This window comes from Amphibalanus amphitrite, unplaced genomic scaffold (genome assembly GCF_019059575.1).
Source record: "Amphibalanus amphitrite isolate SeventyFive unplaced genomic scaffold, NRLGWU_Aamphi_draft 000307F_arrow, whole genome shotgun sequence".
NCBI lineage: Eukaryota > Metazoa > Arthropoda > Thecostraca > Balanomorpha > Balanidae > Amphibalanus > Amphibalanus amphitrite.
Genome location: NW_024881802.1, coordinates 104486 through 130101, shown reverse-complemented (window position 1 = coordinate 130101; position 25616 = coordinate 104486). Strand labels below are relative to the sequence as shown.

Sequence of the window (25616 nt, the reverse complement as noted above, 5' to 3'; positions counted from 1 at the left end):
GGAGACACCGGAAAATTTAAAGTGCTCAGCACTGAGCCCATCATTACCACTAGAGCGACCACAAGATAATTCCCGGGTTGACTCGATTATTTCAGGGACAGAAATACACACAAACTGATGGTTTCTCTCACGAAACTCCTGAAGAACAAATTCTTTACGATCAACGCTGCTCACGCTATTCAGTATCTCTGAAAAGTGATCTCGCCACATTGAAGCAATATTGTCACACCCCGAAATGCCATTAATCGAATGAGCAAGAGGGGCACTACCATTAAGTTTCCGCACCTCTTTCCAAAATGCTGCTAAACTATAAGGATTACGTGTGAGCTTGTCTGCTAGGGACTTCGCTCTCAATTCTTTTTCATGCCGAAGGCAAAACCGTAAAGCATATTTGAATCGCGCTCGTGCCAATCGAAGCTGTAAGTAAATGTAACCATCCCGGGGCTTGCCGACCAGGGCCCACAGAGAGTAAACATCACTGAGCAGGACGTGGCTTTCCTCAACAAATTCACTCCAACCAGGAATATTACGCTTCTTCGTAACCCCTAGATTCCTCGATATTGTAGCTTGAGAGGCTTGTTGAATGCATGCAATAATTTCATTGTAATATTTGTCAACGAAAGTACAGTGACCAGCTATAGAGCAATTATCACATTCCAGTAAGTGACGTGGGATATTGATGCGAGATAGGGCAGACTCCACAGAAGAAGTGAATGCACGGAAATCGTCCGGACCAAGGGAATCCCAATCTACCACCCATTTTCCTTCCTGTAACGCACCATGACTGTTGCGATCATTAAGAGCCAGCTTAATATCGACGCTAACCGATATCGGAAAGTGATCGGAGCTTTGAATGGAATAATCAATTTTTATATCATTAATAAGGGCAAGAAAACCCTTCGTGCAGATGACATGGTCCAACCAAGATTCCACTTCATTACCAACATTAATATGCGTGACAGAGTTATAGGGAAGACACTGAACATCGGCGATCACTAATCCCGAATCACAACAAAAAGATCCTAGCTCATTGCCAAACTCAGATCCTTGGACCACGTCTGCGTTGAAATCACCCAATACGCAAACGTGCTGAGAATCAAAATCATCAATTATGCTCCTCAACTTACCCAAATGATATACATAACTGTCAAAATTATTGCTTGTGTTATAGGGCAAATATACACCAACGAGAAGAATTTTGACGTTATCAAAGTCACACTCTAACCCCACAATTCGGTCATCATCATAGCTCACGGGCTTAACATGAGAGGCCAGACTGTTGCGCCAGAGCACAGCTACACCACCATAAGGCCGGCCTTTTAACAACCCAGCAGATGGATCAATGGATGACAAGCCAAAAGAAAAGAAGTCATTGTGAATATGATTGAGGGACACCAGATCTGATGGAAGCAGCCAATGCTCCTGCACGAAAACAATGTCAGACATATCACACATTTTCTTAATGCCTCCAAAATTACGCTTGGAAGACTGACAATTGTAAGAACTGATTTTAAGCATCGCAAATAAAGTGATGAAAATTACCGAAAGAATTTGACTGACAGACATCATGGCACAGGCACTGACTAATAAACTCACGGACCCTCCTGAGACGTACCCAGGGCTACTCGTTTACGGAAAAAGCGCCTTATGACAAGTCCTTGTGCCCACAGCTGAGGATCCAACACATTTAAACCTATGGGCGGATTGATGAGCTCTACATGGTACGACTCATAGCTATCAAAACGAGTAGGCAACTTCTCGGAAGAAGCAGATTCCGCCCCAGTCTGCTGCAGGACATATGAGGTCACAGCATCCTCCCCAGTACCAGTACCTGGTTGCAGTCGTGAGATGAACATGGAGAACCGTCTGACGGTCGATACTGCTTTGATGGGCCCGGCTTTCCGCGTTCCTATGACGGCGTTGGACTGATGGGACGGCTTGACAGCAGAAACTGCGCCCGTGGAAGAAGCAGCCGGTGCACCTGCTCCTGCACCAATGGCGCGCTGGTCCTGTGTAGGAGGACTTCCCCTCTTCTTGGGCGTACCTCTTTTGGACCGATTCGCCGTGGACCAGCCTTCTTCGTCACCAGAGGGGGTCACATTCACGTTCTGGACAGCATCAGCGTAAGTCTTAGGCTGTGTCGGTGCAGTAGTCGTAGGGGTCGGCTCAGCAGGACACTGAATTGTGGCATCCACCGTCCCCTTGCACGAGTTCTCAACAGAACGCTTCAATATTGCATCTTCTACCCTTTTCGAGGTATCAGCCGTGACCTTCAAGATATCATGGATCATATCTTTCATTGTGGCCATCTCGACATCCATCAACTGCTGTTTGCGCATAAGAGAGCTTATATCGATGCTATCCACGGTGATCGGAGGCAGCCTGGCCAAATCGAGGGCAACAAACTTAGGAAGACTTCCTCTGTCACATTCAAAAATCATTTTCGCGATGCCTTCAATATACATCTTTTTCTTATTCTGACCACGTCTGGTTCCCACTCTCACAGACTCGTCCACATGATCGCATAAAATGTCCTTGGCAGCTTCCACTTCTTCATCCGAGAAACTCTCACTTACCAATTTAACGATAACATCAAGTGGCACGCTATCAACCTTGCACAGCATGTAGCACAACAACTCGTTGATAATGATGCTCATGCTTGCTGTTGCATCATCAAGTTCTTCAGTGTCAGCATTCAGAAAATCGCACGTGCTTCCGAACAAAAAAGTTGCTTTTGGCTGAGGCGACAAAAATGCGAAGATGTAGCCAAAAATGTATAAAAATATCGAAATTAGAAATCAGATACCTCAAAGGTTACACTGAATTACTATCCGATATTGCGGCCTCTGGAAGATTATTAAACGCTCTTCATAATGGATCACAATTCGAGCATGCCCTGTATAAATTGACCAAATAGGCACTTCACGAAGACGGAGCAACAAAAAGCCAGCCGTCTTATCCAAGAGACACCGACGAAGTCCCAAAAGGGGCCCTTGGCGGCCTCTTAGGGCTCGAACTGCCAACTGGTGACAAGGGCTCTAAGAAGCCGGCGTGGGGCACTTACGGAGATCTTAATACGCCACTTTAGGGCCCATGAGATGCTCTGACGAGCCCCTTTGAGACGAAATATGGCCAGCGTGGACCCTCTGAGCGGCCGATTGGCGCCGCAGGGACCCGAAGGCCCCCTGGACCGGATGGGAGGGGCACGTGCCCCCTGTGCCCGCCCCCCCCCCCCCACTTGGCTACGCCACTGGAATCTATCATGTTATGTTTAAGATCTCTGCAAGATGTATCCCCCGTTTACTGACTCTGCAGAGAAAAGGCAAGCTCGAAAGGAGGCTTAGCGCGGTGTTTTTGACCCCTTTATCAAATATCTAGAAGATGTCATTGACTTGTCACCGTAAAGGAATTGTGGGTGTCACACGTTGACACTAAGGGACACCGAGCCGAGTAGCGCAAGTGGAAGCACACCGAGTAACGGCCACCAAATGAGTGTTACGAGTTGAAGTTAGTCGGCAAGGTGATAGTGGTTGCATTTTGGAATGCCGACGGGTCTCTGCTTGTCAACTTTCTAAAACAGGGGCGCACAATTGATGATGTGCGTCCATTCGATAGACATCGAGGAGAGGCTACAGGGAAGCTGACATAAAGTGTGCACCTGATCCACGGCCACGCACCTGCGTATACATGCGCGGGGTGACGATCAGTGAAGCGATGAAATGTGGCTTCGAAGTTCGAGTTGTCGCATCCACTTTTTTCCGAACCCTGCACCCTCTGGTTGCCACCTCTTCCCCAACATACGAGGGGCGTTCAAAAAGTTCTCGGCCCGACCATGAAGGAGCAGAGATACGACGTCGACTTATTAGACCAAAAATGTTCATTTATTCAAATAACCAGCGTTAAGACAAAAACATTTCGCGCAGCGCTTCGCGAGAGGCCCCTGGGTCTCCATAGCCAAGTGGGTTTCGGACGCATCTGGCACGTCCAAGACGGCTGCTTTTGTCTCCTTGCTGTCAGAGAAGTTGCCACTGCCAAGCAATTTCCTGATGTTGGGGAGGAGGTGGCAGCCTGAGGGTAAAATGTACGTGGAAAAAAGTGAAAAAAAAAACAACAACTCGAAGCCACAGCTCACTGCTTCGCTGATCGTCACCCTGCTCATGTGTGCTGGTGCGTGGTCCTGGATCAGGCGCACACTTTTAGTCAGCTTCCCTAGTCTCTCCTTGATAACTGCTGCTCGCTACTGTTATCGAAGGGAGGTGTAGTATTCATCATTAATTGTGCGCCCCTGTTTTCGAAAGTTGACGAGCAGAGTCCCGCCAGCATCCCAAAATGCAACCACTGTCACCTTGCCGTCTGACTTAAACACGTCGCACACATTTGGTGGCCTTTACTCAGTGTGCTTCCACTTGTGCAACTCGGTCACGCCCTTAGGGTCAACGTGTGACACCCACAATCCCTCCACGGTAACAAGTAGTTCAATGAACTCTTTTGGACCTTCGATATAGGGGCCAAAATTTTCGCGTTACGCCTCCTGTCGAGTTTGCCTTTCCTCTGGAGTCAGCAAACGGGGGATGCATCTTGTAGAGATCTTAAACATATAAATACGCTGTCGAAGAATGGCTTGGAGGAACCTGATAGACACCTCCGCTTCCGCTGCGTTGTTCCAGACCAGAACATTTGTCATTTTTCACAAAGAAGTGCTTATGTTTCATATTTTCTTGAGTCAATGCTGTTGATTGCTGGCCACTGCGGGGGTGACCATTAATGATCTGTTGACTAAAATTGAACAGAGATGCCCACTTTTTGACGCTACTGTAAGAAAGACAAACCTCGACATGTGTTGGCACTAGCTTTTCGTGAATAACGTTTGGTGCATTTTTCTGCAATACATGAACCAAATCACTGTTCTCTTCTGGGCGTCGCCCATTCTGACCGGGAATGGCAAACTATGTTACGATTAATTAGCAGCCTGAACCAATCACAGAACAGATTGGTTAATGGCTACGTCAGTGGACATCCCAATAACACATCATTGAACACACCGCGTTGCAGGCCGAAATTCCAACTCCTTCATGGTTGGGCCGGGAACTTTTTGAACGCCCCTCGTAAGGAAATTAGCAGTGGCAACTTCGCTGACTGCAGGGAGACTAAAGCAGCCGTCTTGGACGTGGGATGGGTCCAAAACCCACTTGATTATGGAGACTTTGAGGGCTCTCCCGAAGCGCTGCGCGAAATGTGTTTGTCTTAGCGGTGGTTATTTGAATAAATGAACTTTTTGGTCTATAAGTCGATGATGTATCTCTCTACTTCTTCATGGTCGGGCATGTAACTTTCTGAATGCCGGCTCGTACTGTCATCCTTTTATTTTGGCAAGCAGGTCTTTCTAACTATTATGGTGTTTCGAGACCTCGTTAGTTGTCGTCTGTCGAACCCTGCAATTGGCGAAGGCCTTCAAAGCCGTTCCTGGCCCCGCACTCCGCAGCCGTGTTTTTCATTCGGCTTGGGCCATCAAAACCGTTCCTGGCCCCTTTCAGCACAGCCGTGCTTTTAACCCGCGCCGGGCCGGGGGGGTGTTTGAACACCCCCCCTTGCGGTTTTTCGCAGATATCTCAAAAACGGCGGCGCGAAGCGCCGCCGTTTTTGGCACACCTGTTTGTGCATCTTTTCCGCACATGTTGTAAAAATTCCAGACTCAGGTCACCTTAGGTCAGGTCACCAGGTCACGCCAAGTGACCTCACCTCAGAAAAAATAAGAATGCTCGTCATAGCTACACCGACTGAACGATTGCCTTGAAACTTTCAGCGATTGATTAGAGCAACACTATCTATAAAATGCATATCTCGGAATTTTGATATCGGTGACCTAAGGTCAGGTCAATTTTGCGGCCTCTCCATTATAAGTCAATGTGAGAAAATTGAAAAGCGCCTGTTTTGCACGAACGCTATTCTAGACACTCTCAAACATCGAGATGTAGGTAAAATAGACACACTGAACCAGAAAATGGTAACTGTGACCCCTCGTTATGTCCCCGAGGTCATCTCAGGTCACGAGCAGAATCTAACAGCTTTTCGATGATAACTTCTGATAGAGGCGTGCTAGAGCGCTGAAAACGCCTTAGATGTGTTCGGCTCGACGTTGCGGATCGACTGATATGCAACATGACCTTTTCCGGTCAGGTCATGACCTTGACCTGAGGTCAAATTTTCAAGTTGACCTTTCAAGGTCAAATTATAGTTCATTCGACGCGTCTCGACGAGAGGAACATGATGCTGGCAAAAGTAATGTCATAGCTCTTTTGAGTCAAAAGTTATTGCCGAAAAAAACGTTTTTCGTAAAAACGGCTATTTTTTGGAGTTTTTGCCCTCTGGAGGCTAAACCGTTGACCTGAGGTCAAATCTGAGAACATTACTCAGAAGGGAGTGTAAAAGGGCTATCGAATGCGCTTTTTTGCCCCAAAAATGACCTGACCCCAAAAATGGCCGAAATGTTTTCGTCCTTATTTTTGACGTTCTTTCGATTGCCGCTTACCGCGTGTCGCTACGTGGCCCAGGAGCCGAGTTAGAAGGGGGGTGTTCAAACACCCCCCGCGGCCCGGCGCGGAATTTCAGAGCACCGGCCCGGCGCGGGTTAAGTCGGCGTGGGCCTCTTTCAGAATGGCGTGCATTCCTCCGACACTATTAAAATTTATAACTGCTTATTTAACTGCACGTTTTGTGCATGGAGCTCGTTGAGGACCTAGACTTTCAAAATGTTTTTTTTTTTAGATTTTGGTTTGTCTTGTCAATGACCAGGGCGAAAAATCAGTGGCCGAAATCCGATGAGAAAGGCAGATTTGGGGGGTACCCTACCTTTTAAGCCCCGTCACATATGGCCGGCCGCCGCCTTTGGGCCCTACCAATCATTTTCGGAAAACGACACCCCTGACCGAATGAGCTTTGCTGATTGGCTTCATCGGAAAGCTTAGGCCATAAAAGGAACTATCCAGTGGTGAAAATAATGTTTTCGAGGAGGTTAGGTTCAAACATTCATCACCCACTCCTTACGGCGCCGGTTACTTTGCCAATTACTTACATGACGGTGAAGGGATTTGTGGCCGATCAGGAAAATCAGGAGTAGTAAAGTAATCTTGAGGAAAATAACTTCAAAAGGCTTCAAATTCAGCTACCAAATTATACCATCCTCATTTGCCCATCCGATTTCAGTAGAAGCAGACAACATTATTCTTCCTTATACTTGACGTTCCTGAGTGAAACTGCTTGTTGTATTAAAGGCTGTCTGCTATAGACAAAAACACAGCAAGCAATTAATTAGCAGAGAGAACGTAAGCATTTTAGTTACACACATGTTATAAGCGAAAATGACGCAAGTATTTGCACGTGATTTCTACCGATCCGATACAATATACATATCTGGCGAGAAAGTTTCTTTTTTGGCGCAAACACCATCCACACTCTGTTTTGGTTTGTGGATCAGGATTGTGGATCGATTGTGCACAAGCCACATGTCCAAGCACGCACGTGATTAGGGTGTTTCTGGGCCAAAGGTGGATTGATTAACGTTTAAATAATAATTGAATATTAGAGAAATGGCCAACAAAACCATTGAAAATATTTTAGCAACGCTACCAGATAATGTCGACCTTGGTGGTACGTAAATATTTGTTGTGTGATTTTGTCAATGAATTGAGATGGTTGTTGCCTTTTTGCATTTGGCATCGTAGCTAAATAATAGGTAATAGGTAGCTAATTGGATAAAGAATGGGCGAAAGACAGCCTAAAAGAATACTTCATATTTCGGTTCCGGGTGTTACCTATAATCACTGACAAATCTGTATTGGTATAGATGAATAATTATTGCCACAATGAAATGCACCCTCTTTGGTTTGTGAAGTGTGAGAAACCATGATTATTTACAATATATTTAGTGTTAGCCAATTATTATCAAGACTCCATTATTTTTGCTTGATTTGTTTACTTATGCTTATAGTATGCGGAATTTAGGAAGTCCTTTCGGCCTCTTGGATCTGGACATTGTTGTGTATTAGGATGATGTCTCTTGTGACGTCATTTACTCTGCCTGGATTTAGAGAGTGTGCCTCATATGGAGAACCTTGGAAGTTGTGGTTCTTGGCCTTGTGTAGTATGGAAGAAACGTTCTGAGTAAAAAGGAGTCTTTGGAGTCAGCCAAAAGCATGAAGTACAATCGGAAGTAGCAGAATAAGGAAATTACTGACCACTCGATACACAACAAAATGGCGACGAAGGTAAAATACGCGATTTAAAGTCCCGAAGACGCATCTGTAAGGCGCAGCACGTGTCGCGCCAAAGTTTGTCGCATTTCAAGGTTAAGGGCATATCTCGAGTTGGAAGTGCGCCAGTATTTGTCGATTTGGATATTTTCTGAATTATGGCTGTTAGTCTGCCTCCACCACCAAGTATCAAGGAAGGTGAAAACTTCATGACATGGATCAAATCAGTGGAAATTTACATGGGTGCAATTGATGTGAAAACTGCTTCTCAGAAAGTCAATATTGTTCTGCACCTTCTCGGACCTGATGTTCAAGGTATTATCGATACTTTGCCAGAGGGGGAAGGGACAAATGCATATGAAAAGTTGAAAGATCAGCTGGAGAAGCACTTCAAGCCAAAAGTAAACGCAGTAGTTGAGCGACATCACTTCAACACAATGGTGTACGAAGGCGGAAGAGTGGAAGGATACGTAGCAAAGCTGAAAACTCAAGCTCGGAAGTGTGACTTTGATGTCAATGAAGTGGATAACCTGGTGAGAGATAAGCTGGTTGCAACATGTCCCTCATCCAGAGTAAAGGAGAGCATGCTTAAGGAAGAAAAGCTGACTCTAACCAAAGCCATCTCTATATGGTCGACAGATGCCACTGTTCGAGAGCAAGCTCGGAAGATGGAAGTGTCAGAGGAAGGAGCATCAAGGAAAGATGAAAAGGTGAACAAGGTCAACTGGAAGCAGGCAGAAAGAAAGCCAAAGAAGGATGAAGCTGTGAGAGGGCAGCAAAACCAGATGAAAAATGCAAGAGGTAAGATGATGCAAAGCAGTCAAAGGGAAGATGAAAGGAAATGCTTCAGATGTGGCAAAGGTAACCATCTGATAAAAGACTGCAGAGTGCCGAAACATGTCAGATGTAACAACTGTTCAAAGCCGGGTCATCTCCAAGCTGCGTGCAGGAACCCGAGTGCTGAAGAGAGAGTGAGGGTGAACTGTAATGAAGGTGACAAAGTAGAAGATGACGAGGAAGACAACTATTGTGTGTATCAAGCAAGCAGGGAGAAGTCAAAGGCGATCAAGGTGAGCATGTCCGTAAATGGCAAGGATGTGGAATTCCTGGTTGACACAGGATGCCCAGTGACGTTGATGCCAGACAGTGTGCTTCCTGGACTGAGTCTGCGGAAAGCTGGATGTCGTCTGACCTCATATACAGGGCACAAGATCCCTGTGCTGGGTGTCACAGATGCAGAAGTAGTGTACCAAGGAAACCAGAAGGAACTGGAAGTGCATGTGGTGGAAGGAGATGGACCTCCACTACTGGGACGTAACTGGCTGAAAGAAATCAGACTGGACTGGGAACAGCTGGTGGGAAGTATGCAATCTCAGAAGACAATGCGTTGGAAGCTGGAAGATGTTCTGCAGAGGAATGAAGAGCTGTTTGATGGTACGCTGGGTCAGATGAAGAACACTGAAGCTCATCTAGAGCTGAAAGAGGATGCCAAACCAGTGTTCCAGCCACCACGACCTGTGCCATATGGTCTCGCGGACAAAGTGAAGCAAGAGTTGTCAAAATGGGTGGAACTTGGAGTGACAAAAGAACTGACGTCAGAGGATGCAACGCCGAAATGGGCCACGCCTCTCGTAGTCGTGCCAAAGCCGGACGGATCAGTAAGGCTCTGTGGAGATTTCAAGGTAACGCTGAACCCAAACCTGGAAGTGCCGAAGCACCCGCTGCCGAAGATGGAGGACATTTTTGCAACAGTGGGACCGGTTCGATACATCTCAGTGATTGACCTCTCCCAAGCGTATCTGCAGATGCCCCTCAGCACAGAAAGCCAGGAGTACTGTGTTCTCAACACACCATGGGGGATGCACCGTATGCTGCGACTACCATACGGGGTGAAGTCAAGTCCAATGCTCTTCCAGAGGGAAATGGACAGAATCCTCAAGAATGTGCCTGGAGTGAAGTGTCTGTTGGATGATATGCTCATCACAGGAAGAACTGAAGAAGAAGCACTGAAGCGACTGGACGAAGTGATGCAGATCATGAAGTCACACGGTCTGCGTCTGAAAAAGGAGAAATGTCAGTTTCTGACAAAGGAAGTCCGGTACCTAGGGCTCAGGCTAGGAGCCGAGGGCATCAGAACAGATCCAGAACGTGTGAAAGCCGTGCTGAACGCAAGAGCACCCACCAACCAGAAAGAAGTTCGTGAGTTTCTCGGTGCTGTCACGTTCTACAACCGCTTCCTGAAGAACCTCTCGAAGACAGCAAGGCCGTTGAATGAACTCCTGAAGAAAGACAGCGAATGGAAGTGGACTGCAGAGTGTGAAGCCAGCTTCAACAGCATCAAGAGACAGCTGTCATCAACGGAAGTGCTGCGTCATTTCGACGTGACGGAGCAGGTGACGGTGATCACGGACGCTAGTCCAGAAGGACTAGGCGCCGTACTCGTTCAAGGGAAGGATGAGCGGCCGATCATGTACGTGTCAAGATCGCTGAGTGAACACGAGCGGAAATACTCTCAGATAGAAAGGGAAGGACTCTGTGTAGTCTGGGCATTTCAGCGACTGAAGCAGTTCCTGTACGGGCGCCATTTCAAGCTCGTAACGGACAACAAGCCGCTAGCTCACGTCTTTGGACCTAAGGCGCCGCTGCCGACGTTGGCTGCCTCACGGATCCAGAGATGGGCGATGAAGTTGGCGGAGTACGATTTCTCTGTGGAAGTCAGGAAGTCGGAACAGATTCCAGTAGCTGATTGGCTCTCACGTCTACCGAGAGAAGGCTCAGTGCTGAAGTCAGAAGCACCAGAAGACGAGTGCACTGTCTGTCTGATCGGACAACTGGAGTCGCTAAGTCCGGTGACGGCCGCAGCGATTCAACGAGAGACGGCCAGAAGCCCAATCCTGGCGAAGGTGATGCACTTCGTGCACAACGGCTGGTCAGAAGCCGTAAATGAAGAGCTACAACCATTCAAGATGAGGCAAACCGAACTGACCGTGGAGCGCGGATGTCTAATGTGGGGATGTCGCGTCGTGGTTCCGCCGAACCTGAGATCCAGAGTGCTGAGCGAGCTGCATGCCGGACATCAAGGAATGGTGAAGATGAAGCAGCTCGGAAGGATGCACGTCTGGTGGCCGAACATGGACAAGCAGATCGAGGCGGAAGTCCGGAACTGCGAAGGCTGCTGGCAAAAGCGAGCAGAGCCACCAAGCGGAGATCTCCACCCATGGGAGTATGCCAAGGGACCCTGGCAACGGATACATCTAGATTTCGCTGGTCCTGTGGAAGGTAGATTCTACGTGGTTGTCATCGACAGCTACTCGAAGTGGATGGAAATCGCTCCAATGAAGACCATCACAACAGAGAAGACGATTGAATACCTGCTGAACCTGTTCGCTAGGTGGGGACTGCCTCACCAACTGGTCACGGATAATGGTCCACAACTCGTCAGCAAGGACTTCGAAGGGTTCTTGGAGAGGAACGGAATCAAGCACAGTGTCACAGCGCCGTACAAGCCGTCCACTAACGGAGCTGCGGAAAGAGCAGTGGGTTGTCTGAAGAACCTGCTGAAGGCCTCAAAAGGCAAGAAGGTCAACATCCCGAACTTCCTGATGGCGTACCGCAGTACGCCACAAGCGTCAACAGGACGTACACCGGCGGAGTTGATGCTGGGCAGGCCGCTACGAAACCGCCTGGACCTCCTGAAGCCCAACCTCGCAAGTGAAGTTCGAGAGAAGCAACAGGAACAAGTAGAAAGATCACAGAAGGGAACCGACAGAACGCTCGAAGTCGGCGAATCAGTCCTGGTCCGCGACTACCGAGGTGCACAGAAATGGAGGGAGGGAGACGTCATCGAACGTCAAGGCAGTAAACACTACCTAGTCCAAGTGCAAGACGAAGTGTGGCGTCGACACATCGATCAGATTGTCTGTCTGCCAGGTGTCCGACCTCCAGTGACTAATCTGCGGCAGGAGATCAATCCGTCTGAGCACTGCAATCTCCCAGCGCAAGACGCACCAGCGGTGCAGCGGGAACATGGACCGCCACTGCATAGCGCTGTGGAACAGTCGGTAACTTCAACCGGTAACCGCGGGCTCGTGCTGGAGGAAGATGGGATCGCTGCAACACAGTCACCTGAAGCAGCGTCAGCAGCGAAGGCGAACACTGAACAAGAGACTGTAGGTCCTAGGGCACGTCCAGCGGACGTCATCCGGAAGACCCCAGAACTGCGCACTCATCCCCAGCGTGAGCGTAAACCTGTAGTGCGCATGAACCTGTAAAGTGTTGTTTAGTGGGGAGGAGTGTTGTGTATTAGGATGATGTCTCTTGTGACGTCATTTACTCTGCCTGGATTTAGAGAGTGTGCCTCATATGGAGAACCTTGGAAGTTGTGGTTCTTGGCCTTGTGTAGTATGGAAGAAACGTTCTGAGTAAAAAGGAGTCTTTGGAGTCAGCCAAAAGCATGAAGTACAATCGGAAGTAGCAGAATAAGGAAAGTACTGACCACTCGATACACAACAGACATGACGAGCTATGTGTCAGTGTGTCACTGCATCAGTCGTTGAAGTGTAAGGTGTACTTGGCGTGAGCCCAGTGTTTATCAAGCCTGCCCTTAAAGCTGTTGACAGAGGGAGCATAGACCACAGCAGGGGGCAGAGAGTTCGGAAAATATTTATCAATAATTTTCAATAGGTTTTTGGCTATTGAATGCAATCCAGAGTCAAAGCATGGCAACAAGGTGAATGAAGCACTGACCACTCAAGCTGGGGTGACAAATCCATGCCAACCTGGCTGGAAATCCGCATCAGCCTGCAGTCAACAAATCCTATAGTTCTTGCTGCATGTCCAAACCCACAGTTGTGATATGGCAAAAGTGTATAAAAGTGAATTCTTTGGCCAGGCTGACCCAGTTATGTCTCAGGACCTTATGCATTATTTTTTTTTTTCAGACAAAGATGCTCCAGCACAAAGACATAGCACAGTTCCCTGTAAGGGCCTACACTGTAGTGGTGTGGATTCTAGCAAATCTCAACACCACACACTGACAGATTTTCCCAGCACTGAGAAGCTCTCGTCAACATTGTCATGCCTTGCAGACTTGCAGTGTGGAATGCCATTGTATTGGTGTAAATAGCTAAAAGCAAAATATGCCATTGACAATTAGTGAAGTACAAGCAAGGCGCAAGGGCCAAGGGCTTCGGTCCCTTCTGCAGCATCCCACATTGGCGAAATTTTGCTGTTTTCCTTGCCTAAAAACAACTATGTAGGACTAGGTAGGTATATCAGAAAAGGCTTGTTTTCATTTGCACTGCAGCACATAAGCAAGCAATATCCAATGATCATTTTGTGAATAAATAAACTTTTTGAGAATATGTCCCCTGCACTCCTGCATGGTTCAGGAATAACTTTGGTTGTCTTGAATGAGCAATCACTGTTGTTGCATTTATAGTGACTCATGCGAACGTAGTGCCACCTGGTGGCTAGATTAGGCAGCTGACCAACCACCGCGGATTTCATCGCCAGGCGGCGACACCGTCGCTATTGTTTCCCTTGACGACCGGTCGCTGGCCCCCAAAGTCACTCGAGTTCTCGTGTTCGCCGATAATCACTTAAATGCACGTTCATTCACTCCTGCCCCATGCCTCAGAATTTATTTTTAAAGCTCATGGAAACCCACACCTGCGAAATATAATTCTACCGGGTCACTGTCTTGGTTCTAGTTCATATGTTAACTGTAAGATCTTCACTTAGCGTTGCAAAGAAAATGCTGCAATTAGTCTCTTGTTATTGACAGATTTTGACGCAAACGACATCTAACATAAGATGGTACATTTCTCATTTCAGAATGCACCGGATTGCTGCAGGTCCAGGCAGCAGAGATCAAGGCCCAGAAAGTCAACTGGCAGTCTTACCTACAGTGAGTACCTATGCAGGAGCAGGCCACTTTTGAGTTCAGTGGATCTATGTCATACACAATACACATGACACTGACTGATGTATCACAGGCTCACAGCCTATTTCTTTTCTTTAAATTGCAGCTGACTGGTGAAATTTGTCACCTAGTCAATGTAGTTGGATGTTTTGGCAATGCTTTTGATGTCTTTTGTACACCTTGCACTTCTGGAAAGGATTTTCATGGCTCCAAGAAAGCTTCTTTATGTTGAGCGATACTATCGACACGAGCGGTACACATAAGGCTCAGCAACATGGACAGCTGCCCCGCCCATTTCCCAATCCCTTCATCCTGCTTAGAACGACCATATTTAGTCTCAAACCATCCACCTCCGCAGGTCTCAGATGATCAGCCAGGAAGACTACAACTTCATCCTGGCCTACGACAACGCCGTGGGGAACCCGGAGAAACGCAACGCCATCCTGCGTGAGCACGGCCACCAGTGCGCCAAGACGTTTCTCAACCTGCTCGGCCACATCTGCAAGGACCAGACCATCCAGTACCTGCTCATACTCATCGAGGACATGCTCACGGTCGGTTTCTGGGGATCATGTCTCGTTTTGATGCTTCCCACCCTGTGTGATGCCCACGTCCTAACCGTCATGCAGGCGTTTGAGAGTGTTTTTGCTGTTGATCCGTTGCTTATTTTTGTCATACCATTCTTCATAATGCGAGAATGGGTGTGCTTGGTCGTTACTTTAACGTGAATTGTGCTTCTTGAGTTGACTTTGATTTTTTATATACCGCAAAGTCCCTGCAAGACTTATGTCGGTGGTTCATATCGAATGGGTTCGACCTGCGGAGTCCCCGAACTAAGCCCCAAATCGCCAGTTTGCAAAGGGAGCTCTGAACTGCTACTCCATATTACCTAAATCCCCACACAGGTCCCGGTTGTTGAGTCCGTTTCGTCCGGATCCCCGCAGGAGAAGGAGAACTGCCGCGTGTTCCGCGACTACGCCAAGAAGAAGCGCGAGAGCGTCTGGGCGCCGTTCCTGAACCTGCTGAACCGTCCGGACGACATCAGCGTCAACCTGACGGCCTGGATCCTGGCGCGGTTGGCCTGCGACGGCCGCCAGCTGATGGACGGCGGTGACCTGCAGTTCTACTTCACCTGGCTCAAGGACCAGCTGAAACGGCCGGTCAGTGGCATCCCGCCCGCGGCGGGGAAGGACAGCGAGCGGGGATAGGTGCTGAACGTGGTCCACAGTCAAACAGGCGGACTCTTTAGTGTCCTGACAGGCAGCTGTTACATAAACTGCTCAATTAGTTTAATCGGACTACGCTGACTCTTTGTAATGCGTACAATCGTACATGTTTGTGATATGTGCGTTGATATGAACATATGCGATAACCGTAAAACGACATAGTTTTTACATGTAGATTCTGGTCAATATACCACGTGCTCCGATTCTGCCTGTCTGCCCTGGATCAGAAATAGGCGACGCTTGCAGTTTGGCCATGCGCTGACGTGTCTCAATGTCTGTGCCTCCACAGAACAACCAGTATATTCCGACGATCGCGCGCTGTCTGCAGCTGCTGCTGCGTGTCGACGAGTACCGACACGCGTTTCTGCGCGTGGACGGCGTGTCCACACTGCTATCGGTGCTCAGCTCGGGCGTCAACTTCCAGTGCCAGTATCAGCTCGTCTTCTGCCTCTGGGTCCTCACATTCAACAGCGATATCGCCGAGAAGATGGGAAAGTGAGTGGCTCTGCACTCTCCCACCAGAACTGCCACGCTGTCGGCATTGAATGACACCATTTCTGGCTTGTCTGCAGTCTATGTCACCTGTAACACGCCTTGAATTTTTAAATATGTATGATAACTTCGTTTCAAAAAGGATAAAGTGCAAAATAGGACGACGTCAATACCCATCCCTGTACTGTTTATGTTTTGTTTGTTCCCCTCGTCTTCTTTGTTCCGCTTGGCGTCTTATTAACTCATTTCACACATTACAGCCTTCCCACCCTGTTGTGAGCTTCCCGATTGTCAGCCCTTGCCGTATCGTCTGACTCATAATCAGGGGCGTAGGATCCTATACAGTTGGGGGGGCTTCAGCCCCCCCCAACCTGCTGGTCAGCCCCCTCAACTTGCCAGGCAGCCCCCCCCCAACATTATAAAATACTGGCAAATTAAAGAAAGCTCAACTTGGCAAAGTTACAATTTTGGGCAGTAGTAAAGCAGGCGTCACACTTCTTTTGAAACCAAGGAGATGCGCTGTAGGTACGGCTATAGGGTGTAGGTTTTAGGTTTTAGGTGGTAGATTTTAGGTTGCAGGTTTTTGGTTGTAGGTTGTAGGTGAGTTTAGGTCAGGTTTGGTTAGGTTTGGTTTGGTTTGGTCCGATTAGAAAGCATCTCTGGAGTCTGGGTAAAGCGCCTCTCAGCTTTACGACTAACTACCCAATTTTGGCCTTAAAACTAACTGGGGCTTTGAAAATGTGCATTGCAATGGAGGGAGTAAATTTAATTTATAAAATGACTTTCGAGTCATTAGAAAGAACATACTAGCAAAACCAAACCAGGAAGGTACACAAAAATCAACTGTGGTTTTAGCAAGCCTGAAATAATCAATTGGTCAACATGTTTGTTAGGACGCCAGTGCAGCAGGCGTCACCAAGCAACTTTGGTTGCGGTATTTTACAAGAACGCAAGGCTATAGAACTCCAAGAACGGTTATCTCACCCCCCGAACGTTGTCACACCGTTTTTGTAACAAGACTAGTAAAATTTGAGTAAAATCAGTAAAATAGAGGTGAAATCAAGGCCGGTGAAATATCGTCAGCTGATTATGTTTATGATTGTGTCAAATCTTTAAAATAATAACGTCATAATGAATAAAAATAAACTGGCATTATCTTAAATGGATTTGGTGAAAGAAATTTGCACATTCACTAACTGTTAACTGTTTTTTCATCTTTTTTCTAAGATATCTCTTAGGTCTCGCCTTCAGAAGAAGGCCAAATCCTTTTTACGGAATTTGACGCCATCGCAGGCATAATAAGCTGACGATACAGCACAAAACCTTGCACGAAACCTTTGGATGTTTCTATGCGTGCGTTCGGCATCCGGATAATCAGGGAAATACGTTCAGTATCGCGATAACGAGACATGTTAAGAGAGACATGATAAGATAGGCACCCACCAATAATTTTCCGGCTGAGAATATCGAAGCGATATTTTCCGGATGCCGAACGCACGCTAAAGCGGCGCAGAAAGCAGAAAAAACAACAAAACAAAGGCGCGACACTTGACAGCTTCGTTTCGTTTGTTTAGGGGTGGGTGCAAGGCCATGTGGGTGGAACTCGGACGGTAGGACGAACGATGAGGACAATTGTTCAGGGATGTACCCAAGATGGACGGGGTGCCCCCCCCCCTCGGGGTTTTCAGGAGGCCCCCGTGGGCCGAAGGCCACGGGGGCCAAAATCACGTCGGAGGCGAAAGAAATTCAAGGGAATCCCAAAAATCACGTCAGGATATTCAGGGCCTCTGACCAGCCTGACAGCTAGGGTCCTTCTTACTTCCTGGGGCCTCCTGTGAATAACTGCTAGTGTCTGTGTCTGACCGCTAGGGCCCCTCTGACTCCTCAGTAGAGAGGAGGCCCCTCTGTAGAGAGGAGGCCCTCTGTAGAAAGGAGGCCCTCTGTAGAGAAGAGACCGTCTGTAGAAAGAAGGCCCTGTGTAGAGAGGAGGCCCTCTGTAGAAAGGAGACCGCCTGAAAGCAGAAGGCCCTCTGAAGAGAGGAGGCCCTCTGAAGAGAGGATGTCGTCTGTAGAGAGGACTTTCTCAGTAGAGAGGAGGCCGGAGGCCCTTTGCAGAGATGAGGTCCTCTGTAGAGAGGAGGTCCCCTGTAGAGACTAGAGAGGAGGTCCTCTGAAGAAAGGGTGCCCTCTGAAAGAGATAGACCCTCCGTAGAAAGGAAGTCCTCTGTAGAGAGGAGGTCTTCTGTAGTTGAGAGGCCCTGTGAAAAGAGGAGGCCCACAGTAGAGAGGTGGTCCTCTCTAGAGAGGAGGCCCCTCTGTGTTTTGATTTTTTTTTAATTTGTGTACCTACAGGTCAATACGAGATCGTGACTGTAATTACACCAACCAACCGTGTCAAATTGAATCGGAATTCATATGTGTACTGTGGAGTGTGAAGGAACTCTGGCTTGTACTACCATACTAAAAGAGTTGTAAAGTTTGTGATTTGTAGCAGTGTTTTGACAAATGCTTTTGCAAATTTTCTCGGCGCTCCGCGCCTCCGATTCATACACCAATCAATAAAAAAGGTCGTGACTGTAATAACACCAACCCTGTCAAATTGAATCAAAATTCCCTAAGTGTATAGTCGACTACAGAATGGTGTTCCACTCCTCAGAAGCTATCAGTTGACTGGAGCGCTAGTTGTGCCGTTTATCACGCAATTAAGCGCCTGTCGATTGTGAGCATTAGGACAAAGTTATAATTTGTGAACTCAGCCCGTGTGATGCGGCACAGCCTACCACTCCAGGCAAATATTTGCCTGTGAAAAGTGGAACATCATTCTGTAGTCGACTACCTATACTGTTAAGGAACTCTGGCTTGTACTAGCATGCTAAAAGGGTCGTAAATTTGTGTTTTGGAGCTGTGTTTTGACAAACGTTTTTTTTTTTGCAAATTTTCGGCTTTCGCAGCGCTTCGCGCCGCCGGTTCGTTAACAGGTCAATACAGAGATCGCTACTGTATGCTACTAATGCATTAGGCTAAAAGTGCGGTAACAATATCAACTTCTCGGGGTTTTTAAGTCGGTCGATACGCCCCCCCCCCCCAGTAAGAAATCCGTGGCGACGCTATACGTGGAATTAACTTAAACTACTGAGCCGAGTGACTTATAACGATAAAGCTTCATCTTAGAAACGACGAAGACGAAATATGCCTTTTGATCTCGACATACTCGCCCCCCCCCCCCCTCCTCCGGTCGTCAGAATTCATCCATCAGACCCGGCAAGTCGGCCGACCTGTAACCCCCCCCCCCCCACAAAAACGTTCGCCTAGATCCTCCCTTGCCCTCTGTAGAGAGGAGGCGCCCTGTAGAGAGGAGGCCCCCCGGGATCCTCCGCTCCCCCCCCCCCTTGGCCAAATCCTAGGTATGTGCCTGCAATTGTTTCGTGCATTTTGGAAGTAGGTATTCGTTTGGCTACACGACCTACAACTTTAAAAACAAAATTTTGCTTCCAATGATATGCAGAATGCGGGGGTTTTGCGAAATACTACAACAGAAATTGTTCTGTGACTGTCCTGTTTTACCGATCACAATCCGCCTACTTTGTCGATACCGCTATCGTGGCCCAAGAAATAGTCGAGGAGGTCCCTGAAACAGCCAAAAGGGAGCCATTAAACAGTCTACAATCTTTACACAAAAACTTGACCCTTCCGAAATGAAGTGGGTGATTGGTGAAAAAAGAGTACCTAGATTTTAGGAAAGTGCAGGGGTACCTCCAAGGAACCCCTGAAACAGTTTGCCAAACTAGGGGATAGGAATCTAAATACTGAATCAATCAAGAAATTGAATCTCTCATCAGCCTTAAGTATATAAGAAGAGCATACATATACCATTTTAGTGGCATCACTTTGCATTTGAAAAGAGCGGGAAAATACACTGCATAAATGTGGTTGCAAAACGTTGAGCCGGAATATAAATACCTACGCCTTATTTTATAAGCCTGAACTTGGATCCAGGGGGAGATTAAGTCATATCCCTCAAGTCATAGACCCGCTTTTCACCACCATGGTCCACGCTCCCCCCCCCCCCCGGTCAACACCTTTTCCACTGCTGGTTTTTTCCTCCCCCCCCCCGCTCAGCACCTTTCGTCGCCGCCCCACCGGCGTCCGGGGTTCAGCCCCCCCAACCTATTTTGCGATCCTACACCCCTGCTCATAATTTCGTCTGCCGTTGACTGAGCCTGCCTCCTGTGTGCGGCAGGTTCAATCTGATCCCGATTCTGGCCGACATTCTGATCGACACAGAGAAGGAGAAGGTGGTCAGGATGTGTGTCGCCACATTCCGGGTAATTACTCGAACGCGACAGCTCACATTGTCCGCTACTGAGTCATTGCAGTTGATTGACGGTGGTTATCAGTTATGAAATTCCAAGGTGGTATTGGATATCAAAGTGCTACAGTGACCAATCGTTGTGCGTTGACCCATTTTGATCCTAAGCATTTGACGATACCTCGACGATGTGACGATACTTAAGCATTCATAAAGCCGTAAGTAAATTGTCTCCAGACTTGAAATCTTCACTAAAAGTGTGCATAACAAATCACAATTGACCATGTAAGGGGTAAGTAAAGTTTTCGCGTTCCCACGCTGAGCGGCTGTCGCTGCCGGCAGAATCTGATCGAGAAGGTGCAGGAGGCGAGTGTGAGGCGCGACAACTCGATCCAGATGGTGCAGTGTAAGGTGCTGCGTCACCTGGAGCTGATCAGTCAGCGCTACAGCAGCGACGAGGACCTGATGGCAGACGCCAGCTTCCTGACGGAACACCTCACCGCCAGCGTCCAGGATCTCAGGTGGGCCCGGGGGACATCGGGAGGAGGCTCAGGTAACAGGCGAGTGTCAGGGGATAGATGAACCGAGGTGAGGGTCTGTGATATCGGGTGAAACCCGTGTGATCTGCGAACTCAGATGGCATCAGACTATTCTCAGCTGACGGAAGAGTCACGGTGGGCCCTGGGTAATATCAGGTAAAAGGTAGAGGTGTTATAGAATTCTTCTTTCAGTGCCATTCATATATGCTTGTTCGTGGTCCCACTCTGTCTGTATGCACTGCAGGCGATTTTTAAATTCAACTCCAGTGCAGCTTAGTTATTGTCTGAGCTGTCCTTATACCGTGAGTAAACTGCCTGCGAAGTGAGGATGGTTTGTGACATGTCGAGCCGGCGGTAGCACTATCTGATGCCCCGTCTGACCTCACCCCGACCCCTCGGCCGCACCACTGACCCGTCTCCCTGCACGGTGTCGACCAGCTCGTTTGACGAGTACAGCACTGAGGTCAAGTCAGGCCGGCTGGAGTGGTCACTGGTGCACAAGTCGGACAAGTTCTGGAGAGAGAACGCCAGCCGACTGAACGACAACAATTACCAGCTGCTCAAGATCTTGGTCAGTGTCCTGTTGGGGCGGCAGGGAGGGCATTCTATGGCAGACAGGACGTGGTAGGACGGTCAGACTAGTGGGTTATATAATCAGCAGTTGTTATTACGATGCGTTAAGCGGAATATGCGCTGTTCAGCTGCAGCTCGCCAGTTCAGTGAAGCTGTTTTCCCCGACGATTTGCGCTGCTTTGTAAGTTGACGATCTGAAGCACCCATGACTGCCGATTCACTACCTGCGCCATGTCTCCGGTCCCGGCAGATCCACCTGATTCAGAGCTCCAAGGACCCGCTGGTAATCAGCGTGGCCTGTCACGATATCGGCGAATACGTCAGACACTACCCGCGGGGGAAGCGGTGAGTAGTGCGCCGCCCCAACATCCGAGGTGGCCGCCAGCTGGCACCGCCGTGTCTTCAGCTGGCAGTCACCTGACGGGGCCAGAACAGGGACTGATTTCAGCGTGAAATTTGTCAGTTGTGTCTTTGATCAATGATATGGAGAGGCGAGAAATGGTGTGATAAGTGAAGTGTCCTTAGAGATACTTCACTTCGCGTTATGCAAGCGTTCGGATCGCTCTTCCTTTGTGAGCTGTTTATGTCGTGTTTAGGCAGCCTAAGTTATGTCTTTGATTGACTCAGATGGCCGCTAACTTTGTATCTTGTGTTGACTCACCTATCAAACTGTTTAAACTAACTTCAACTGGGATTCAAAACAAGTGGCGTACGTCGTCAAGGACTCGCCTGATAGAGCGACCACCGTGTGTGTGCGCTCACAGGGTGATTGAAACGCTGGACGGCAAACAGCGCGTGATGGACAAGATGCTCTCGGACGACCCGAGTGTGCGCCTGTACGCCCTGCTCACCGTCCAGAAGATCATGGTCCACAACTGGTAATTACTATTCCCTGGTATTATACTTTATTACCCTAACATTTTCCAATAATATATGCTTAAAGCCTTGATACTTCATAGCTTATTCTTAAACCGTCATAAATGTCTCAGACATTCATACAACTGATCGGTCCTATCACGTTTGCTCTACAAGGAAGGATGTACGATTCCGCTGCTGCTATACACAGCAATGCCTCTCGCTGATACTGACGTGCAGGCTCAGATGTCCTCGTTGGCATATTTAACCTTCTTGCCTGTCTCTGTCTTTGTCTCCAGGGACTACCTGTCGAAGCAGATGACGAAGGAGAGGGAGATCGAAGTCGGCAGTGATATCATGAAGAACCCTCTCGCCTCCCGCTAGTCCCCTGCTTAGCCAGTAGCCTCGCCGCCGCGATCCCGTGTATGTGAGTGTATCAGTGGCGTGTTAGTGTGTTAGCGGTGTGTGTAGTGTGTAACACAGCCCCCTCCCCGCGGGCTGCTTGGTCTGAGAGCGTGGTCCGCCGGTCGTTATCATGGCGACTGAGCGCCCTCCGGTATCTCGCCACCACTGTTCGTCGGCCGGTATCCGCCGCTATCACAGGTTACGTAACTCAGTCCGGTTTGGCCCTCCTCGGCTCGTGCCGATCTCTCTGTGTCTTTCGGCGCGGCACGGCGGCCGACCGATAGCCCTCAGAGGGCCGGCGGCGGCGGCGCGCTGCTGGCCCACCCCGCCGTCTCTGGCGACGGGCGACGGCACCCGGGGAGGGCCAACTGTCGGGGCCGCGCCGGCTGATAGCGGGCAGATTGGGCCGGTGCCGCTGTCGGGTTTTGTTGCCGGGCACGCCGAGAACAGAGACCGGCGGCTGTCTGCTCGTACACAGACCGACACCACCAGTCTTGTATCGGGGTCGCCGCTGCTTTTTTCTCGTGATAACGGATGCACCCGCTGCCTACGCACGGTCTTATGAAGGCCTCGCTGGCTGTATTTGGTTGGATTTTATATTTTATTCGTTGTTTGTAGACGGCCGTGAGGGGTTTTATTCCCATGCAACATTCCCAGAGAGGCTGATTGTAATCGGGGCGGCTGCAATGTGCAATGAATGAATCGGGCCGGCCAGTAGTCAGTTGCCCTGAGAGATTAGCTGAATGTGATGTAACTACTTACTGTATTGTGCATCCGTAGTCAAATGGTCGGGCCAGTATATGTCGCAATATAGCACAGTAAATGGAAGTGTAATGTGGATGTCATCTAAACAACGCAATGAATGCATTTAGAGCGCGTTTCACGGTAAACCGCCAATGGCCAGGACAACTTTGCGATCTCTTCACTGTGAGTCTATGGGTGAAATCCACGCTTGACTTCTCTGAAAGAAGTTGACTGCGTATGGTCCTACGCAGTTTCAAGACGAGACTTGATTTACAATGTTCGCCGTAATCGATCACGTGCCTTTATTTTACGCAATTTATGTGACACATTCGAGACTCTTTTACTATCAGCATACAGCTCACTTTTCTCTCGTTCTTATGTGCTCTTAACTTGGGACGACTGTCAGACTTGTCCGCTTCGCAAATGTGAACTCATTGCATAGAAGTGACCTACTTACCCGCTTGCTCGACCTGGTATCAGTGTCGTGTCTGATTGTGCTCAATCACAGTCGATTCATCTCTAAATTGAAACGTCGCGTCGGGTCAACGGCACGCTACACACCCGTAGTGCGGTGTCGCTCTGTAGTAGGTGGGTACTGGGTACCCGGGTCCCGCGCGCGCAGAGTCCGGGCGGACGGGGGCCAGTCGGTCGGTCCGCTGCCGGCGGTGATGGCTCGATTGTTGTCTTCCGCTGCGCTGCGGCGTAGTGCGCGCACATACACTGCCCATCTCACAAGGGCGGTGAGACAACTCACTGAGCCGGGTGGGGGGGGGGGGGGGCGCCCGGACTACAGTGGTCATCGGCGTCACTGAGCCGGAGCAGGCAGGGCGATATACGTTTAGGGGAGAGTGGGGTAAGACGCCCAGGTGGGGTACGCCTACTGCGTTGACCTGACCTGACCTGACCCGACCTGGCCTTAATGACATAATCTGTGATCAAAACTAATTCGAAATACGCGATCAGCACCCCGAAAACCCCATGGCAATCTCATTTTACGATGTTCTAACAGGTACTGATTTTCCCGACTTTTGGGTCATTGACCTGACCTAGAAGGTCAACCAATGACCTAGGACCTTAAAATTGAGTATCATCGGCTTCCTCTCGTCACGGGTAACACGCTTGTTTTTTCCGCGAAGCTCTAGCTCGATCAGGGGCCAAACGGCAACGGGCAAGGGGGGATCTAACGACTCCCCCCCCCCCCCCCGCATACGTTCGCGGCTGGCAAAACACCAATATGGGCGAGGGTTAACTCGATGCCATAGACTACGGTAGTTGATAGTAATTCGGCTGAGTATATGTCATCGCCGTTGAAACTCGACCCCAAAGCATCGACCTTGGTCCCTGAACTTCGCCGTTGTCAATTAAGGCCGGCGTGACACAGTTCTTTTGGGCACAGGATCCTCCAATCAGCGTGCTCCAATCATAGCGTCCCACTGCGCTCGGCCTGGACCGTGACGGCCGAGGGCCGCACGTCTCTGCGCCAGTCTTTGCTACAGCCCGGTTCGGCCGCCGCTGCCGTCGCATTGGGTCCGCTCGGACGCTCCAAGAGCAGAGCTCGGGGCCGCTCTGACGCTGCAAGAGCAGAGCTCGGGTCCGCTCTGACGCTGTAAGAGCAGAGCGTCTCGCCGACGGGAGGCATCGGGGCTGACAGGGAGACCGACGCGGTGCCCTGCGCAGTGCTCCGGGCGGCGACCTGTGAATGGTGACCGAAATCCACCGCGCCGGTGTGCTCCGGAAAATGGTCAGATAGATTGTCAGATAGTGGCCCTCGTTGCATGGGTGTAACTTTGTATACTTTTGAGGTCCCATGTGGGACCCCAATACGATCATTTGGGACCCCAATTGTCATTTTGGGACCCCAATAGTGGAGGCCCCCGAGACGCACCAGCTACTTTACAAACGGAGGTCCGATGTTCATATAGAAGGATCTCTGTATAAATAGGAGGCCCCTTGGACAAATCGGAGGCCCTGTTGGACAAATGGGAGGCCCCCTGGACAAATAGGAGGCCCCCTGAACAAGTAGGAGGCCCCCTGAGCAAGTAGGAGGTCCCCCGAAAAACAGGAGGACGCCTGGAGAAATAGGAGGCTCTTTGGACAAGCAGGAGGCCTTCTGGACAAATAGGAGGCCCTAGACAAATAAGAGGCCCCTAGACAAATAGGAGGCTCCATGGACAAATAGGAGGCCCTCTGTACAAATAAGAAGCCCCCTGAACAAATAGGAGGCCCCATGGACAAGTAGGAGGCCCTCTGTACAAATAGGAGGCCCCCTGGAAAAATAGGAGGCCCCCTGGACAAATAGGA

The 25616-nt window shown here is 49.2% G+C and overlaps 2 protein-coding genes across 2 annotated transcripts; both read left to right on the top strand.

The window, feature by feature from the left end:
• Positions 1-7430: 7430 nt before the first annotated feature.
• LOC122388075 (V-type proton ATPase subunit H-like) lies at positions 7431-23399 on the top strand. Its single transcript, XM_043378856.1, has 11 exons — positions 7431-7647; positions 14085-14157; positions 14531-14726; positions 15117-15332; positions 15688-15893; positions 20131-20215; positions 20542-20720; positions 21177-21309; positions 21562-21656; positions 22076-22189; positions 22466-23399. The coding sequence occupies exons 1-11, from the start codon at positions 7587-7589 to the stop codon at positions 22548-22550; spliced, it is 1443 nt and encodes a 480-aa protein (XP_043234791.1). The 5' UTR covers positions 7431-7586; the 3' UTR covers positions 22551-23399.
• Positions 8127-12389, top strand: LOC122388073 (uncharacterized protein K02A2.6-like). Its single transcript, XM_043378852.1, has 2 exons — positions 8127-11812; positions 12256-12389. Exons 1-2 carry the CDS (start codon positions 8408-8410, stop codon positions 12292-12294), a joined length of 3444 nt encoding a protein of 1147 aa, XP_043234787.1. The 5' UTR covers positions 8127-8407; the 3' UTR covers positions 12295-12389.
• Positions 23400-25616: the final 2217 nt, after the last annotated feature.